The sequence below is a fragment of the Rissa tridactyla genome, chromosome 15 (assembly GCF_028500815.1).
Source record: "Rissa tridactyla isolate bRisTri1 chromosome 15, bRisTri1.patW.cur.20221130, whole genome shotgun sequence".
NCBI classification, from domain to species: Eukaryota; Metazoa; Chordata; class Aves; order Charadriiformes; family Laridae; genus Rissa; species Rissa tridactyla.
This window is the reverse complement of record NC_071480.1, coordinates 13708718-13729158: the sequence shown is the minus strand read 5'-3', so window position 1 is coordinate 13729158 and position 20441 is coordinate 13708718. Positions and strand designations below refer to the sequence as shown.

At 41.4% G+C, this 20441-nt stretch overlaps 1 protein-coding gene across 3 annotated transcripts in view; it reads left to right on the top strand.

Moving 5' to 3' along the window:
* Positions 1–20105, top strand: part of KCNJ16 (potassium inwardly rectifying channel subfamily J member 16) — a 34896-nt gene extending 14791 nt beyond the window's left edge. The window contains exons 1-2 of one of the 3 annotated variants that reach the window (XM_054221870.1): positions 6460–8531; positions 15334–20105. In XM_054221870.1, coding sequence (XP_054077845.1) covers positions 15407–16696 — 1290 coding nt within the window. In that variant the 5' untranslated portion in view covers positions 6460–8531; positions 15334–15406 and the 3' untranslated portion in view covers positions 16697–20105. Of the gene's footprint in view, positions 1–6459; positions 8532–15333 lie in introns of those variants that run through there. The other 2 variants (XM_054221869.1, XM_054221868.1) reach the window with 2 other exon arrangements.
* Positions 20106–20441: the final 336 nt, after the last annotated feature.

Genomic DNA, 20441 nt, shown 5'->3' with positions numbered 1-20441 from the left:
AATTGACCTCGCACAGTATTCTCCGGCGTGACTAAAATTCTCTAGATTGGCTGATGCCTTGCCCTTCTTCTTTTTTAGTTACCTTTCTTGCCCAATATTTTCACCATGAGCTTTTGGTGAGAATGTTTGATAAGAGAACATCCATTTCCAGTAATCTATTGTGCAATTAAAATGCCCTACGATAAATACAAACAAGCCAAACAAACAAAACCAACCTCAGATTTCTTTTCTGTTTACTTTTTAAATTGGGATAAGAGCTTGATTTGATTCTTCATCTTTTCACCTTATATTGTAAAAGCAGACTATGTCCATCCTGTCTGGCAGGAGGCGATGCTGTAACCCAAGAAGCTATTGTGTTGCTTTTCACGAGGAACTGTTCATTTTTTGTAGTTTGCAGTCATGATAGTAGCACTGGTTCCTCTTTTTAAAGCAGTTAAATTCGTGTTTTGAGAGTGCAGACAGGGGAGAATATGCTTCAACTGCTCAAATGTTATTTGTGGTGACATGCTGGATTGGAGAATTGGAAGAGTGGAAAGCATTTCAGCCCTTCATTTCCTGTCGAAGGATTCAGCTGAGGAAGCATTGAATTTTTGGTTTCTCTTTGCTGTCAACATGGTAGGAGACAGTAGGTCAATACTTGCCTGAGAAGATCTAAGAACTGACATTTGATAAAAATCAACAGTCTGGGAAACAAACTGGACAGAGGCAATTTCAGTGAACAACCATTTTTCAGACAAGTTTTCCTGCACCCCAAAGGAAAACCAAGACAGGGATTCACTAGGCGGAGTGAAATGAAGACTCATCTGGATAAAAGAGTAAAACTAGCTGGAAATTTTCCATATATAAGAACTAAAGGCATCTCCATTCCTGAGCCAACTTCAAACACAAAGGATCTCCAGTTTTTTTTTTAAATGTTCTCAAACTGTTTTCAAATTGGCACCTGATTTTGTGTACATCAATGTCAAGCCATTGATTCTGTGTTGCAGTACCAACATCACCTCGATGTTTCTTTGCAAGCCTGCATCCTGGAAGTGGTCAGACTTGAACTAACTTTATCGACCTGATTTCTGACATGGCCAGATGGTCCATGTTGCTGTCCAAGAAAAGCTGATCCTTAGCAGCTATGGGAGAACATGCACATTTTCTAACTGGCATTCTCCCACTCAAAGATAGCTCAGATGAAGACAAACCTGAACAACTGAGATATTCACTTAATACATATAAAAGTAGATGCCATAAAACACAGCCTACTTTCCAGCAGAAATCCCAGTGGGGAAATTCAAACATTTCTATTTCCACTCACAAGCCTTAACCAGCTGTTTGACTATTAATGAAAATCGTTTTAGTTTTCCAAAACCAAGTGAGAACTCTTTCCAGGAGTGGCCTGTGTCGAGATATCTAGTGCACTTTTGCTTTGGATAGACTAAGAATATTAATATTTTCGTGGCATTTTGTCGCCACAGCTAGCTATTCCCCAAAGAAATGAGGCAATTGGTGCCTCATGCAAAAAAACCAAGTGCCCTTCAAATAACTTATAGAAGTTTCTGTTATTCAGGTCGCAGAAAGATGTGATTTAGACTTTTTCAATGGGAATAAGTAATTAGTGCTTTGCTTTATCTACATGAGTCTGTTCAAATCGAGTTAAATGATTGGTGCGGCAGAGTTTTGGATTGAGGTGCAGTTTCCCTGGTAACAATCGAGAGTGAAATCAGAACCTTTTGAACAGCCAGTGGAATGTGGTTCTACTTGGATGACAATAGGTCAAAGCATTTTAATGGGTAAAAACGTAATCCAGTACAATAGGATTTATTGCCACTATGTCATCAGATTGACACTATTCCTGCAAATTCTTTAGCGTGTGACAGACTTCAACTGAAATCTGTTTAGTGGAAAAACTTGTAAAATACCATTAATCATTTTGTTTTCCAAACCAACCAAAGAGTCTGTGTGTCTCAGGGGGTTAGAAAGAATATCTTCCAAGTGAATGAAATTCAACCTTTCTGCAGAAAGCCCTAATGAATGGCTGTTCTGGACGCAATAAATGGTTCTAGGAACTAAAGGCTCTTTTCTGCAGGGTGCTGAGTACTCTGGTCCAAGTCTACTGGAGAACTTTCGCACTTGCTTAATTTTACACTAACAAAATAGTTTCCAGTGATTTCTAGGATGGTTATTCATGCTCTTAAACCTGATTGTATTTGCTGACAGACAAGACCTTGCAGGATTAAGTCCTAAACCAACACTGGAAGAAAAGATTCCCTGTTCAGTATGGCAAGGGCATGGCGCAATATTTCATCCCTTCTGCTGACATTTTTCCAGCTTCTGCAATAATAATCTTTTTATTCTGAAAGATCCCAGAGTGCTGTCTAAACTAATAAAATGCAGCCACAGCTAGGAGCAACAATGCATGAACAGGAGAATACGCTCCCTGCAGCTTTAAGGAAATGTCAGGTTAGAGTGCCAAAGTCTGTCCCTCTACCTTGAAGCCAAAAGCATCAAAGGCTTGGCTTGGCATCCTTTGGGATGTCAGCAGGGGACCTCTGTCACACATAGACGTCTAGAGCCATCTATTTTGGTGGCAAGGTAGCAGAAAGGGCCCTTAACATTCTTTGGAGGTGGGTATCCCATTGAACCTTCTACCAATTTCCCTTTCAAACAGATGGATGTCATTCTCATTCATTTTCTTTTAATATGAAAAGCAGATTCTCCTCCATCATGTGTCTGGTACCATGCATACCCTTTCATTGTTGATATGAGGCTTTTACAAAAATAAAACTTCAAGCTAGTAAGTATTCCTCTCTTTGGAATTATTATGTAGTTATGAAGAACAATTGAGCCAGACAATGACACAACCTGTTTCTTGTCTTCCTCAATGGGAAATGGGCTTTGAGTTTTGTGAGGATGTTCATAAACAGCCAAGGGTGTGTAAGGCGAAGAATGACCTCAAAGCTGAGTTTTACACAGGAGAACAAAGAGATCTCAAGTCCTGATTTGAAAAACACCCGAAGACCAAATCAATGGCATAATATCATAATTATCAACACGCGTCATAACGTTGCTGGAACCCACTTGCCGCTTCTGCCTTTAAACACAAGTAAACACAAGCTCCTCTCCTAATTGCTATGCAGCTGTCAGGCTTCGTAAATGATGTTTGTGCTGGCAGTAGCTGGGAGATAACTTCATCTATCTAGCATTCATACGGACTGGAGATTCATCCTTGCTTCTTTCCGCGGGATGTTTTGTGACATTATTGTTTTCAGATTGCTTTCCCTTTGTTACAGTACTTCTGGCTTCCTTCCAGAACCTTTTAGGTTACTTTTTAGTCTCCTTAATCTGCACTTTCTCTCCTGAGCGTAATCAGCATTGCAGTTGCTCCCAGACTAAGACACCCAAGTGGTGTGGCTTGTTTTTTCTGTGGGAAACACCACTTTATGTTTTTCACAGACTTCATTCCCTGAAGACCTTTTCATTATGAAGTGAATACAGCTTAGCACTATACAAAATGTTCCTGAGGAAGAATGCCACCAATCCAAGCTCATGTGATTTGGCGCTCGTCAGGCCTTGATTGCGATTTGAGGTTTAATTAATCACCTACGGATTTGTGTGACTTTTGAGCGACTCTGGCTTTGTGGCAGGAGAAAGTGATGCTTTTACTCAGTTCTACTCAGTGAAAACATGAATAAAAACAACCCAGGGAGAATACAGGATAAAGCATCTCCCACTTAGGCTGTGTATATCAATCTTGAATTTAATTTTGCTCACCAATTTGTCTAACTCCCAACTAATTTCAAACCAGAAACTTAAATTCTCTTTAGGCATGCTGCTGCCGCTGATGACAGCACCCCTGTAAAGACAATGTGTAATAAAGGAGAGAGACATTTGTTTCACAGGTCTATAGCACCTATGAGGAAAAACAGAAAAGTTGTTTCTCAGAACAAACTTTGGGAATTTCTTTGGCAATAAAATCAACTCTACTGTAGTTTAGATATCTTTTTTCATGAGTGTTGACATTTGTAATATAACAGATTTTTATTTGATGTATTTTTGTTAACATCGTCTTGATAAGATCTGCTCGCTTGTTCACAGTGTTTGCCTTTGAGAAGTAAAACAGGAAAAACACACGGCTGACTGAACAGGTTCCCGACAAACATCTTGAAATGAGCTGAACCTCCCAGAAGTAGCTCGTTCAGTCAGTAGTACCGCTGAGTGAAAATCTTCAATGCAAAGCGCAGCCGTAGATGCACAGACCATGAGCACTGAGGAAGGCATAGTCAGCCTCTGTGCAAATCACTGCAAGACAAAAAATCCCATCAAAAAAACCTCCTAAATTAACTTTTAAAATTATTTTATTTTTTAAGTAAGCACTGTCACTTTTGGAAACAATTTTATATTTTTAACAGAAAATAACGTATTAACTTTCCCCAACACAGCTGATGGATTTGCTGATTCATTATGATGGGACTGAGAAACCAGTTTGTTGCATTCCTCCGGTGGCTCACTGTAAAGCCTTCAACGAGTATTTTACCTCTCTGGCTCCAGTCTCAGGAAGATCTGAAGCAGGCTTACGTTCATTCTTATTATGAGCTTATAGTTAAGCATATGCATGAATGTTTTTCTTAGATTTTAAAACAAAGCCTTAGGTCTTAGATTGTCCTTCTCCCACAAGCCTGGCCTGGGATTCCTCTCAAGCCCTTCAAGAGCTGAAGAAAACGACTGCCTACGATTGGGGAGGCTTGGGGAGCCCATGGAAGAAGTCATTGGGATTTACTCGCAACCCAGTTTGGCAAGTGCAGATTTCACATACAATGGTTGAAACATGGGTACAAAAATAAAGAAGAAAATATTTAGGAAATTACATAAAAAATATTAGTAGTAGTCTGCACAAATTAAGTAAAGAATAAAACACGGTCAAGATTTAAGGTTTTCAACATCACAAAAAGTATCTTTTTAAACTGTGTGAGGTGGACTGTGAAAACCATTTTCAGTACCTGTTGCAATGCATGCCACATGCACAGTCAAGAAAAGCATAGCAAGAAGAAAAGCTGTCTTCACTTGAGAACTCAGAATATGCCCAAAAGACAACTCTAGGAATCAGAACTGTGAAAAGACATGAAAAAGAGGAGGGTTAGATCTGAGAAACACTGATCCAGGGGTGACAGATTAATCCAAAAGAATGGGATATTGATAGGGGTAGTGACTCACCAGGGTGTCACAGTTAGTATTGGTGCAAATATTGAAAAGGATCTTAAGCAGTAAGCACCAAATTTGTCTGCTACATATGGTTTTGGATGGAGTGGAGCGGAGAAACTTTGTATATGGAGTCATAAATGATAAATAAAGTTTGTCCCATTAAATATTTGATGTGGACCACCGTTAAAGAGTGGGCTCTGGCATAAATGAAACTCAACTCTGGTTCAGGATGAATGTTCCCACCTTTAGAGGAATGACTAACTTATCTAATGGTGTTTTAAAGGTGGGGAAGAAGAGACAAGCTTTAAGAGGACATTCTGCTTCTCTTCATATTTCTTAAAATACTAATCACTGTGTCCGGAAACTGACTCAGGTGGTCAGGAATAAGCTGTGGGATAGCTTCAAGAGACCAAAAAGGAAGTTATGCAACCCGCACACTGAGGTAAAAATAAAATTCTTAAATGTACGGTCCAAACACACACATACACGTGATTTTCCAGTTCCACATTATTTTAATTATCTGACTTGCAAAACACCAACATACTGTGAATTAGACCGCTGAACTCGGGAAGAGAACGACAGTTGAAAACAAGGGTGGCCAACATCACGCTGAGTATAAGTTTTGAAAAAACAGCTACTGAGTTTCAGAGTGACCTGCCTTTCCAGACCACATGCAGCCGTGCTGGGACCGAGGCTTGGGGGGATGCACACACAGAGGTTCAGCCGTCTGCTCTACAAGGTGTTGAAAGTCATCTCTGAAAGAAGCATCCCATTCCCAAATTTCGTATAGACCCCAGTGGAGTTAAGCAACAATATGGAAAGTCAACATTCTGCCAAAGTCTGTGAACCAAAGAAAATGAAGATTTAAAAAAGCCCTTGTTCCTTAGAAAGTATTGCTGTAATTCCAGCAAGCCAAGCCAATTCTGAAGAGCAACGATGGATGCTGCCTGTGGTGATACTAAGAAACCCAACAGCTAGATCTGATCCAAAAGAAGAAATCAAAGACAACCCCTTTGCTGACTTCAGTAGGATTTGGATCAGGCCTGTGATCTCTGAAACCATTTAATATATTTCACAGGCTTTTAAAAAGTGGTGACATATATAGCCTGACAAATGTGGAAGTGTGTTTTGGTTTGGATGAAGAACCCGAAACTCAGGATGCCATGTAGGACTATGGGCCTTGGCTGAGTGGCTCCAGCCACAGGAGCTACATGATATCCTCTACCAGACTCCAGAGAAAATCATATTTAGGCATATCAGAGGTGAAGTTCTGCTGTATCTATATTCACAAATGAAAGGAGAGTCATACAAAGCTGCTCAGAAAAGCAAGTAGTTATTCTTAATCCTAGTAGTGATTGATAAGTAGGTTTTGATTGCCTGGTTTATCTGACTGCATGTGTAAATGTCAGTCACAGAATTTTCTGGTGCTTTTCCTAAAAAAAAAAAAAAGCACTGATATGTTATTTGACTTGATCCTTAACTAATACTTATCTCAGCCTCTTTGATTTGAGAATTAGTCTGGAAAGCTGAGACAACAGGGGTTTTTGGTGGTATCTCCTAAAAAATTAGGTCATAGTGGATGTGATTCATTTTATTTACATGTTTTATTTTGATTTTTTTCCTTCTCCCTTCCATTTCCTCGAGGAAGTAACACAAAATGTATTTTCATTGTTAGACCCTACTTTATTTTTGAAAGTGTAAATGTGCTGGTGATTTAATTGGCATTTGAGATATTAGGTGGGATGAGACAGCTTCTGAGTATTACAGTGGAATTCCTGCTGGGTCAGTAGCCCAAAGTTGAGATCAGTAGAAATTTGCAAGTGTTCCTGTCGGCTGTGGATAGCCCTTGGGAGTTAATAACTGGTGTCAAGCTACATCTTAGGCAACTTTCTACCAGGGCTGGGGGGAAAAAAATATATTCAGAGATCCTCGGGCTTCCTACTCACATCTTACTTCTCTCATCTGTTGAACAGAGCTCACTCATGCTGTTAACTTGGGATTCTGTTTTATTCTGTTCTGTTCCTTATATGAAATACAATAGCCAGGCGTCTGATCCAAACTCCATTGACACCAACACAAGGCTTTCCATTGTCAAAGCTGCAGCCTTTTGAATTGGCAGGATGAAAACTTGCATAGGCAATATAGGGGGGTCCTCTGATCTTCACATAACCCTTTGGTTAAAGCCATGTAACCTTTTCCTCTCTCAGTGGTTTTTGCCATGTGTGCACACAGCGAGCTGCAGGACCAGGGAGCACCGAAGTACAGAGGGCTGCAGGAGCTAACTGCAGTGCCCCAAGAAGTACAGCCCTCTGTCTCCTTACCTTTCTTATCCTACAGACATTCTTGAATAAAGAGCACAACTGGAAAGACAGTGACTCCGTGTTCTTATGTCACAGTGCCCTTCCCTGGATATTTGGTTTACAATTTAATCCAGAAAACAGGAAAAAAAGGAGTACGCTTTCTGCCTCAGGAAGCAGAACTGCACAATGTGACGTAAAGGAAACGGCCCCTGAGACTGGAGGAACCCTTTTAGAATATCAGCTCTTGCCTGCCCCCAAAATCCTACATTATTAATAACCTGTTGTGTTTTGAGAAGAGATATAACAGCATTGAATTGCGGCAAATAACAGAGCCGAGGGTGTTGGCTCCATTAAACGAAAGTGGTCAGCATTATCTAATCTGGTTCTATCATTGTTCATGACCTGCCACTTACCTATTGTTGAATACATTATTATATTACATCATGTCTATTAAGAGCTGCAACAAACTGTTCTACTGTTCCCTGCCAACAAGATCTGGTGGAAAAGTTCCTCGAAGAATGTTTCTGTGCCTCTAGGCTGAATGTAATCCATAAGGTTCAATGCGTGGAGAAATCCCACTGCTCACATCTGCAGAACTATTGAAATTAACCTTCACCGTGCATCGGCACAGACATCAGGGTGTCAGGGGAGGAGGGAGGAGGAAATGATAATTAGCGCTAACACTTGTATTCAATTGCCTCACAGCTAACTTGCATTAAAGCTCAGGGGATTCTGCCTGCTGAAGTACAGAATAGGTTGGCTACTGATTTCCAAAGGAGGAAGACTGGATATAAAATATATCTTTTCAGCTGTTCCATGTCTGTGTGGCTGGAAGATTTTTCAGATCTAGGATGTGTACCAGCTATGCCATTTCTAAGAACGGAGGCTACAGGGGTTTGACGAGAAGGAGAGACTCTTTGGTCTTCTCAGCTCAATACCCAAATGCAAATGGCTCATGGCTGCTGAGAAGAGAACCAGGAGGAGGAATTTTCAGGCAGGAGGAGATGACAGTGGCCCTGTGTGGATCCAGCGGCTCCATTGCAGGTATGGGCCGCACTAGATGCACCACAGGGTCACCCTGGAGGGTTGGCTCCGGTGCTCCCATGCTTTGTTTCCCTGCTGTGGTCGGGGACTTGGCTCATGGGGGCAGCCCTGGGCCATCGCGGCTCGGCCCCAGCACTGCTGCAGCTGCCCCGGGGCTGCCCCCTGTGCCCCCCCGCCTCTGCGCTAGGGCAGGCCGATGTGGGCATTGCGCTGTCGAGTGCACGCTGTGTCCGGTCACCCTGTGCAGGAGCTGCTGAGAGCTGAGGGTTAAAAAGAGGAAAAGAGTCCCGAGAATCAACAGTTTTGGGTTTCACCCCTGCCAAATTGTCTGAGACAAAGAATGGCAGTGGGGCCCGAAATCAAGAGTTTCAAGTTGCCAGCACTTTCCATTTCTCATGGTATTTCAGTGTTTCCACTGCTTGTTCCTGGCTAAAACCGTGCAGTGCATACAGTGCGAATAAATTAAAATAGACATTTTCAGCTTTCTACAGATTTTAGGAATTGCTGTGAGTGGTAAGCAAGGAGCTGGTTCACTTTTAACCTGTCCTGTGGCTCTCAAATGGGCAACCTGCCTTTATCAAGGGGCAACTTTCAGAGTCTGTCTTCTCAAAGTTAAGGAGCCAAACATCTTTCCTTTTTTTTTTTTTTCTTCTCTTTTTGTTTTGTTTAAGGAGATCTGGTTTCACTTAGATGAATTAAATGTCAATATATCTGTTACTGTGAGTTGTTCCAGTGTAGATTACAGCAGTACTGCATGACTGTAAAAGCTGTGCAAAGGTCTGCTGCACTGTGCTATTTATGTCTATCTTTTAAAATGTTTGTAAACAAACGCTTTTATATTGATACTTTAGGTCTTGTCTCTGTATGGAGGTATCGAATAAGAAGTCTAAGAAATATCCTTTTTCTCCAGCTCTGAGCTTAGCCTATTCCAAGTTTTATTTCTGTATTTGCAATCTTCTTTTCTGCTGTTGAAAGACCTATAGACACAAAATGATGGCGGAAAGGTGTCACTTGCAAGGTGATGCAGAAATGGGTGTTACAATTTGACAGAGTCCTGCTGAGTCCCGTTGCGGGTTGGTGAACTGCAGCCCTACCAACCTGCGCTGCGCTCAGTCGTCTAAGCTGAAGTGATCTGAAAAACAAAACTTTTATTTTAGAGGGAAACTTGACCCATGTGAAAGCTTTGCTGCAGTAGCTTCAATGACGTTTCCGTGGATATACGAAAGTTCTGTGATTGAAGTTCCGGCTGAGGTGCGCTCCACTCCTGCAAAGTCAGCACAAAAGCACGTGCTCGTCTGAAAGGGCTCAGGGTCCTGCTCTGCGGTGGGAACCCCTCTCCTACATCCCTGCTTCCCAGAGCTCTGGCTCCGGGTTCTGTTTAGGGGATTTTGCATTCCCCCTCCCCGTGTAGAGATACCCTTTAGTCATTTGTGGGGATCTGAGCTAGGATAAGGAGCATTAAATACAAAAAAAACACTTGTAACATAAAGTTGTGCTTGTCAGGGTCTCAGGCCTGACCCGTTAGAGACGAAGAATATCAGACCGTTTCTGAAACTCTGAACATCACTGAGCTTTTTTGTTCTGCCAGGGGAGGCCAGTGAAAGCTTTCACACCATAAAGATATGGTGCCCAGAGTGGTGGTGGAGTCTCCATCTCTGGAGACATTCCAAACCCGCCCGGAGGCGTTCCTGTGCAACCTGCTCTGGGTGACCCTGCTCTGGCAGGGGGTTGGACTAGAAGATCTCCAGAGGGCCCTGCCAACCCTACCATTCTGTGATTCTGTGATAAGTCTATCTTGCAGGCTAAGCGTAGTGAGACTTAGATGCCGAGCAGGCAGCAGATTTATGAGCCCAGACTCAGGTGTCCCGAAGCGTACCTGGTGGAGACTGCTAGCAAACACCTCCGTGGGGCAGCACTGTGGTGTGCATGGTGTGAGATACACAAATGGCGAAGCACATGTGTGTCAGCCCCACTCTGGGGATTGCATATCAGAAGCAGAAAAACCGGCTCTAAGTATCAGGAGAAGTTGGATCCCTTTGCAGAGGAGTGGAAGGAAGGAAGGAAAGAAGGAAGGAAGGAAGAGTCTCAATGCTGTCCCGTAATAGATTTATGTAGGTTTTCTGGATGGTAGTTTTTTTTAAAGGAACAAGTATTTGAGTCAATTCCAAAGCAGCTCAAAAGGTTTCTACTTGTCACATTTCTGGTCTCTGAGCTGAAAGTCTTCCAGGGTTACACAACAATGACTAAAACTGGAAACCTTTCAGACCATTTCCAAAATGAAGCAGGAAACTGAGGTGACTGCTAAACCAACACTAGAGAGAGAGAGATCCACTTCCATCTGTGTGGGGTTAGAGTGAGAGTACCCGATTTTATTTGGACGTTTCAAGTTGTTTTCTTTTTGATTTAATCTCAGAACAGAATTATTCTGGAACCCAGATCTTCACATTGTTTTGCTTAATGTTTTACAAACAGGCTGTTGACTGAAGTTGTCACTGAACAAAAATTCACCCCTACTTGTTTACATAATGGTAAAACATAGTCATAAAATGGGTGTAGCAACAAGTCGTTAGGTATTAAGGTAAGGTGCAATACAGGGATTATCCTCATAAAACACTGAGCCCTAAACTAAACATATCAAGATTAAATTGACAATTACATTTAGTGGAAGTCCTTAAAAGGCTTAACTAAATACTTAAGGCTTTTAAGTTACTGTTGTTCTGAGTGAGTGGATGAAGATCAAGAGTTCTGGTTCTTCTGGTGCTGCTGCTCTATTCAAGAGGAACTAGATGCAGATGATAAATATGACAGAAAGGCTTGCTTCTGCCAGGGCTTGCATTGTGGTAGCTCTTCACTGGGTACAAGTAGGTGTTGGGTTTGTTCCTATTTCTGCCACTGTGCTGCTTTATGACCTTTGAAATACAGGAATTTACTTACCTTTCTCCCATATCTAATTGGGGTGAAAATTTCAAAGAGATCAGTTTGGAGGGTTAATACGCAGAGCCTGTGAACACGGGTCTGTGGAGCAGTTCTGTATCTCCCTGACCACGTTTCAGTATCCAACACAGGAAGATCCTAGCCTTGGCTTAGATAATTAAGAATATATTCTGATTTTCTGAACTCAGCCTGATGCATACATGCTTTAGAAGGACTTCTAAACCCTCTCTGCTATTTACCCTAATGAAATCTTAGAGATTTTTCTAGTTCTGTATTTCTGTTATCCTGCCTAGCTTCCCTGATCCATTTTTATCTCTGATAAGTTTTTATTTTGGGGGGAAACACGTTTGTAAGAATGGTTAGCAAAAGTACTGCAAATTTCAGCACACTTCCTCCTCTGAACAGCAGAACAGTATGCAGGAGGAGGCTCATGATGTGTACGAACATGCCCAGAAATAAAGGAAAAAACCCAAACACCAAAACCAAAACAAAACAGAGAAAGCAAAAGCAAGACAAAAAAGGACAAGGGTTTGTGTGCTAGTGTTAGAGGAAGGTGAAAACTCTTCCCGGCAACATCTGAGAACCATTTGCAGCAACCGATCCATGAGCTTTAGTGAGTAGAGAATGCTTTTAAATCCTCCCCCACCCCCTTTGTTAATCTTTACCAGGTAGTAGGACCTTTAATGTAATTCGTATGGCTTTCTTGGGGATGGGTACAATATTTCCCTTTTGAAAAATAAGATTTTTGAAATGGCCCTAAGATTTAAATTCCTAAGTCTGGCTGTAAGTCTGTGGTCTTCTCCCCTTTAAAATTTGGTAATTAATAATAGTCTTCAGACTGTTCTGCAAAAGGCAGCGTGTCTCAGTAGAGTGAGCGATGAACATCTGGCTTCACAGCCTCACTGCCTCTCATCTGGAATAGGAAAACCACGTGCCTGTTTAAAAGTGTCCCTATGAATGAAGCAGAGATCGTAATACAGACTTACATAATTCAGAAACACTGAAGGATGGTTTTTTAGACTTAAGTGTTCTAAGCAACATCAGACAATGTGAGAGAGTTATTAATTATGATGCATGATTATTATTGCACTCAAGAGACTATAAGAGGTAGCCTGGAAAAGTTCAGACTTGGCTTACCTTTAAGCACACCCAAAATACTGGGCAACATTTTTATATGTTTTTGAGTGGCTGAGGAGCCTATTTCCTAAGACTTTCAAGCACATTTGGGATTTTAGGTCATCTGGGGCACGTCTCCACTGTGCAATGCCAAATGGCTCTGAGCAATCCAATTTTCAGCACGACGGAGAAAGATTAACTCAGATCCTGAGAGCAGTATATGTCTGTTAGCGTTGCTCTGCACTGATTCTTTTTTACTCCATCCAGCTTCAGGGCTAGATTATTTGGTTCTGGTTTAGGAAGCGCTGCATCACGTTCCCTTTCTTATTACAGACATACTTGTGATAGTTTTGCAATATCCAATCTGGCATTTTACTACATGGCTTCATTTGCACCAGTCAAAAACCCATCGCAGACATCCATGAGCATATATCTATTACTGCAACCGGTACTTAGGAGAGACCCTAATTAGAGTCAGAGTTCCTACTTAAGGTGCCTTACAATCAAAGCCGTCTCCTGTGTGTGGCAGGCTACCGTAAAATCAGAGTGGACTTTGCCACATAGCCGCATGTGTGACAGTCCGTGATTCTTGCCAGCACTAACAAAATCTAAAGATGGTGCCAGCAAAACACCATTTTTGAAACACGATGATTTGCTGATGGCAATAGCAGAGAGCGGAATCAACTCAGTAGTCTTTGATTCATGAACTGTTTAGTCCCTTTTGGAGTCCCAGGATGTTTGTGAGTATTTTCAAGGAACTCTAGTTTGAATCAGTCAATAAGAAAACCAGTATAAGCCTAAGTATGTTTTTTATTTACGATTATATTGGCTCCTGATTACAATTCGCTTCATTTCACACCTCATATTATGAGGTTCTTAAAAAAATAACTCAACAGTTTCCAGTTTTTGTTTGTTGTTAAATATGACTTATAAAATGTTAGGTCAAGAGTCTTCAATAGACTAGGCTACAGTGTTTGTTTAAAGCTTTGAGTAAAGCAAGTCATATGAATGTTTCCAAAGACTGTATTCCAAGAAGTATTTTTGGAAACATTAATGTTGTGTTTTTTAATGAAGGCCACATTCTGAAGCTACGACACCATATGTCACATTCATTTCTGTACTGAAAAGAAAAAAAAAGAAAAAAGAAAAAAGAAATGGAAACTATGTTTGGCTTTTAAGTGTTTTTGGAATAGCGTCTATGCATGCTTGTCATTGTTCCTTGGATGGGAGAAGAGTTCTCGGTCTGTTAATCCAGTCCATCCAATATATATTACACTCCATGGGCCTGACTCTCCTCTGCCTTGAAGTGTGTGCAGTCACTTAGGCAAAGTGAATGAAGAGCTGAGGAAAAAGACTACCACTAGGAAACTTTTTTTTTTAAATTCATTTTCCATGAATATGTTGGCTTCATTGTAAACCTACATCTGAACTTTTGTCAGCTGAAACCAGCTTAAAAATGGGAAAAGTACTTGTCATTTTTCCATTGAAATCTTACAATTTTTGGAAGAATAATGTCAGTTTTTCCTCAAAAATATTACCTTTTTTTCTTCAGAAATGTCAGTTAGAAGCATGACACTTGGCAAAAGTTCGGAATTGTTCTAGCTTTGTGCTCTATCACTTCTGAGTCGTCAGTGGTTTTGTGCGTTAGCGGTTGGGATACGGCAGAATGAGCTGGAGACCTGCAGGAAAAGGCATTTGCCTTTTTCAGTGCTGTATCCTAGAAGTGATTCATAAGCATCCTGTAACTGATTACTTCAGCTAAGTCTTTCCTTTTTTATTGGATTACAGTTGATGAGGTCTCAGTTTCTAACATAAGTTCGTGTTATTAGTCACTAAATGTATAGCCTAGCACTTCGTACTGCTGAAGTTCATATGGTTGCAATCTGCAAAGACATCCTTTTTTTCTCTGATCTGACAGAGGAATCTCCTACTTCACATCACTTCCTAAATTTGTGTCATCCACAAATTTTATTAACGCACTGCATGTTTGTTTCAAACTCATTAATAAAAATTTAAATACTTTTTGGCAGCCGGATTTTTTTTTTGTTTTAAGGAATGATTTGTGAGGGTTTCCAGGACCTCAGAGAGGTTTCTTTTTCATTTGAAATGTAAATACTTTTCAACAAATTAAACAAATATGTCTCTGTAGCACTAGCCCAGTAAAGTTCAATTCCATGACCAGTTTTTTCTGGGCAATACTGAAACACAAATGATGATGAATGATTGTGTGTTCGATACATTTTCTGGTTAAAACATATTAGCACTGAACTCGCCTGCTCATGCTACTGAAGTCTTCTACCTAAAGGAGGGTGTTTTCCTGGGCATTGCTTCTAACGGAGGGGGAAAAAATAAAGCAACAAACAGATAATTATCTACCTCAACTATTTCACTAACTTTAAGAGGGCTCCTGCGATTCCTGTGACTCTTCATGAGAGCCCATCCTGATTTGAATGTTACTTCACCAGAACATTAGAAGAGATACAGTGGGGTCACCACAAAGGTTTTTGATTTCTCTTTTCATCTACATACCAAATTTTAGGATTGATATGGACATTTCTAACTAGTTCAATTTCTAGCTGCCTCATATTTCCAGCCCAAGTTTTTGAGCTATGTTGTATAATAAATGTCAGAGTCTGTACTCTTCAGAAAATTGCTCATGATGGCCACAGAGTGAATGTATTTAGATTTGGTGTTACACGGTTCTGGCATAGAAAATTAAAACAAAAATAAACTTTTTTTTTTTATTTCATAGATTTCCAATGAACAAAGAAAACAATAGCCCTTGGGACCACGTGTGTTCTGTACACTGATGCCACGAGGCAGATATGAGAAAGATGACTGAACAGAGAGGTTGCTATAGGCCTGTAAACATACAGGGAAATAAGATCCGTTACCAAGGCGCTTGTCAAGAAAGCCCTGAAATGGGGATGAAAAGATTGCAGAAGCGATTTCTCCACAAGGATGGCAGCTGCAATGTGTACTTCAAACACATCTTTGGGGAATGGGAGAGCTATGTAGTGGACATATTTACCACACTGGTGGACATCAAGTGGCGCCATATGTTTGTGATATTCTCGTTGTCGTATGTTCTTTCATGGTTGTTCTTTGGACTTGTCTTCTGGCTGATAGCAATCCAACACGGAGATTTATTCAATGATGAAGAAATAACACCCTGTGTTGCAAATGTCCATAGCTTCACAGGAGCATTCCTATTCTCCCTTGAAACCCAAACGACCATCGGTTATGGTTACCGCTGTGTTACAGAGGAGTGCTCGGTTGCAATCCTTATGGTTATCCTGCAGTCAGTGTTAAGCTGCATTATCGACACCTTCATCATCGGAGCAGCCTTGGCTAAAATGGCTACAGCTCGAAAAAGAGCTCAAACCATTCGTTTTAGCTACTATGCTGTAGTAGGCTTAAGAGATGATAAATTTTGCCTCATGTGGCGCATTGGCGATTTCCGGCCAAATCACATGGTTGAGGGCTCTGTACGAGCTCAGCTTCTGCGCTACAAGGAAGACAAGGAGGGGAGAATGACGATGGAATACAAGGACCTCAAGTTGCAAAATGACCAGATCATACTTGTTACGCCGGTGACAGTCGTACATGAAATTGATAGTGAGAGCCCCTTGTATGGTCTGGACCGCAAAGCTCTGGCCAAGGACAACTTTGAAATCTTGGTCACATTTGTCTACACGGGTGATTCAACAGGAACTTCACATCAGTCAAGAAGCTCATATGTGCCCAGAGAGATTCTTTGGGGTCATAGATTTAATGATGTCTTACATGTAAAGAAAAAATACTATAAGGTGGATTGCTTACAGTTTGAAGAAACTACGGAAGTTTATGCTCCTCACTGCAGTGCCATGCAACTGGATCGGAAGGAGCAAGAATGGAACCGAACCCAGAAGACGCAGAAGAAAGAAGCAGAGACATCAGCACTGGAGATCAAGTCATTTAATACTAACCAAAAGTCATTTAGTGCTGTTGCCCTCATCACTAGTTGTGAAGATCCAGAAGACACAGTGCCAGCTGTCAATCAGCTTTCTGGAGAAGTTTCTTATCAGAAAGCAGCTGTGACCTTAAGTAGACTATCGATAGAGTCCCAAATCTAGCTTTGTACTGCAATTAAAATCACTTCCAACAAATTCTTCCATCACAGCTTTTAGAATATAAACAATGAACTCATATGCACAAGTATTTATATTATAAACCTTGCTGACAGCATGCCTACATTGCAATACATTGCTGAGCTGCTAGAAGGAGCTTCATACTGGTTAGCGTGGGTATCAGTATCGGATTAGCGTTGGCACAAGAAAACAGCTTACATTTGGGTTGGCTAGACAGCTACTGTACTTGAGCAAACTTACTGTAAACTTCCTTACCCTGCAGGGACCAATGTTGGACATACCCAGAGACAGATAATGATCTAGGCAGGGAACAAAAACAATGTAGTGTGCCCTCTAGGTCAGCTTTTTCAAAGCTGCCTGATTTATTTGGAAAGCCGGTTCCCAGTCTCTCTAGGAGGCTCTGAAGCTCCCCCACCATCGCAACAAGTGATTACTCCTTTCATTGCACCTCTCTAGCAGCTCGAATGAAGCTCCCAACCTGGGGTTACGGGGGTGAATCTATGGGGCTGTTCTGTGTAGGAGGGAGGAAAGAAGAACTGAACCCAGTATTACTGGGTAGCTTTGGAAACCTGCTTACACCCTGCCTAGTCCTGTGGGATCCACGGTGGGATCCTGGAGAGCTTTTCTCATTTCCTAGTCGTGAGACATTCCCAGAACTGCCACTCCTTCAGTGGCCTGAGGTATGTGGTATGGCAGCTGGCGTGGGGCTGCAGGAAGATTTTCTTACGTGGCTCTGAGGGCTAGAAGGACTGGCCAAACTGGCTCGTTTGCACTGTTCAGGAATCAAAACGAGACCTCGAGTTGGAAATGGAAATCAGCAAAATCAGGTTGAGCTTCAGAAAGATCATGTTTTTAGTGAGCTGTGCAATATTTTAAATCAAAATGTCTTTCATTTCAGAATGTCAGCTTTGTTTTTCTTTTTAGTATATTATGCTTCTTTAAAAAGATGAAGATCGATCTGGAGACCAAACAGTGTGATTTTGTCAAAATGAAATATTTTTACTCATCTGAAATGACTGTGTAAAAATGATCCTTCACAGAGAAATTCAACATACTCAGCTGTCAGCTCAATTTGGAAAAAAGGAAAATGTTAACGTTCTGAAGTTGTCTGTGACGTGGAAGTTCCATACTCTGCACGTCTCTGTAATTATTCGATAAGCAATATCTCATCATGCTTTTTTTCCCCTGATGATTAACAGTTAATTTGCCTTGTGTTTAATTATCATGCTAATATAAATACAATTATCTCTGAATTTATGGTTGCCTAAAAGGGGATGTATCTCACCTGACCTCAGCCATCAAGAAATTAAGTGTTTGCCTACTGGTCAAGGCTCTCTGTGGTTTCTGGCACTCTCCTCTTCATCCCGTCGTGCTCTGGCTTTTTAGGGAGCTGAAGGCAATAGCATGTGTTTATCCTGGAAAAGTTCATCCCTGTCCATTTCTTGTTGAAGGAGATGAGGCAACTGTTGTGGAAATGCTGGCTAACTTTAGGCTGCTAAAATTAGGTCTGACGAGTCATTCACATCATCCTGACTAATTAAAAGGTTTTATGAACTCATCACATTTAATGAAGAAAAATAAATAGCACGCTGAATATTTTTTCTGAAATTTACTCCATATAGTAGTATTGATGCATCATTTTAACGTACCTTGCATTTCTCTTTTGCTAGCACTTGTCTTTGGATATGTGTGATCCCTTTAGGTAAAACCAAGCATATTAACAAGTCTGGGGGAAGGCAGTTATTCCAAAGCTCATTAATTATCCTATTTTATATTCCGAATCATCAGCAGCATCCATCTGTAACTGCAGTAGAAAACATCTTATTGTATCCTGGATTGTAGCACGGGCAGGCATTGGGGAAATAGCCTTAAAAAATGGAAAGGAATGTAGGAAAATGTATAAGGGTCACAGTACTTATGTGGTGTTGGAAAAAACACCATCCGGATTGTATAAAATAGAATATAACCTTCAAGACGTGAAGTAATCCTTCCACACTCCTCTGTCTTTGAAAGATCCTGGCTGGGTTATGTTATTTGATGTTAGGCACCGCACTTTGGGAAGGACATGGAACAATTTGAGCAGAATCCAGAGATCTAGAAAACATGTCAGTGAGGAAGCAGGGAAATAATTTAAGGTGTTTCAGTCCAAGAAGGGGTTAGGAAACAAAGAAACAGTTCTCAAAAACTGCAGTTCAAGAGGGGGGATAATCCGTTGCCTGTATCTGGTGGGCAGGACAGGAAAACATGGCCTTAAAGTGAAGCCAAAGAGACGGAAGTTAATTAGGAAGCGCTGTCCTAAGGAAGGCGAAGCCCCAACAGACCTGGGGGGGTGTGACCTCTGTGGTGGTGGCTCTCGGGAGCCTGCTGGAGAAAACGGCTGTCAGGAGTGATACACAATGGTCAGCCTCGCCTTGAACTTTCCGAGCCTGTTTTCCTGTGATCCTACGATTTTCAGCAAAAAGAAGCGTCTAACATGAAATCTGCTTAACTGATCCCTTAGTACTGACACACGTGTGAGCGTTTGCTTAATTACATAGCTAAAGAAAGGTACTCAGAGAGATAAGATACTACTGAGATATGTAATCAAAATCCCCAAAATATCTTCAAAAGGTGCATATTTCAGGTGCCGTTTCTAAATGTAGTTTCCGTTATCAAGCTGCGAATCTCAGCTGCCTTTCCCTCTCCCAGTTCTGTACTGTGTGAGCCTCTTGCGGTGAAGAAAATTCTTTCCTCGGAATGACTTTCCTGTAAGTGAAAGTACCAGGAGTCTGATTTAGCGTTTTGTCACATGCTTCTTGGTATAGATAGATATAAATACGTGAGCATGTACAGTAATGTATGCTTTGGCATATAAGTCAACCACTAACTGATGAGGGTCAGGAAGAAACTTCTCTCCTGGGCATGTTAATTCGTAACAGGCTACTATACAGTTTCTTCTACTTTTATCTACAGCATCTGATACCAGCCCGTGCTGGAGACAGGATACTGGTTGAACCACTGGTCTCAACCAGTCTGGCTTTTTCTGGGTTTCTCTGTTTGATATTTTAATTTCATTTATCACAGTATAAAAACTATGTATAATAATGTATAGTAAAGCCTGCACTGCATTTTTATGAATAAATACACAGAATAAAGAACATGCCTTTACCACACACCTTGTGAGAGCACGTTTTACTTTTCTTCCCTTCAGCTGCAGTTTTAAGCTTCCATATCTTATGCACGAAGAGGTCACGGAAAGATTTATAAGGTGCAGAGTAGTCTTTTGACTTTAAAAGATGCCAAATCACAAGCAAACCCACAAAGTTATAAATACATTCTGTGGAAGCTTCTTAGCATGAACTCCGTTTGTTTGGAGGAAGGAGCCAAACAAAGCCCCGCTCACAGACACGCACACACAGGCTGCGGCACGGCAGCTGCAGCCCGAGCTTGTGTGCTGGACCTGCGACCTCCTCACCTGGTGGAGGAGCTTTGATAGCACCAGGTGGGTGAGACAGGAATGGACAGAGCTGTAGAAGGGACACACAACTACACAAAATGTGCAGAATCCTTCCATAACTGTCTTTTAGGTGAGGCATGACCGCGCTCTTGGTAGAGCCAGTTCTTACATCCTCCGTGGTTAGGAGAGGACCTAGGAAAGACTCTTGCAGTTGTCCTCAAACCAGGACAGCGGTACGCTGATGTACAGCAGCTTTGGGTATGCAGGAGGGAGAATCTTCCTCACCCATCACCC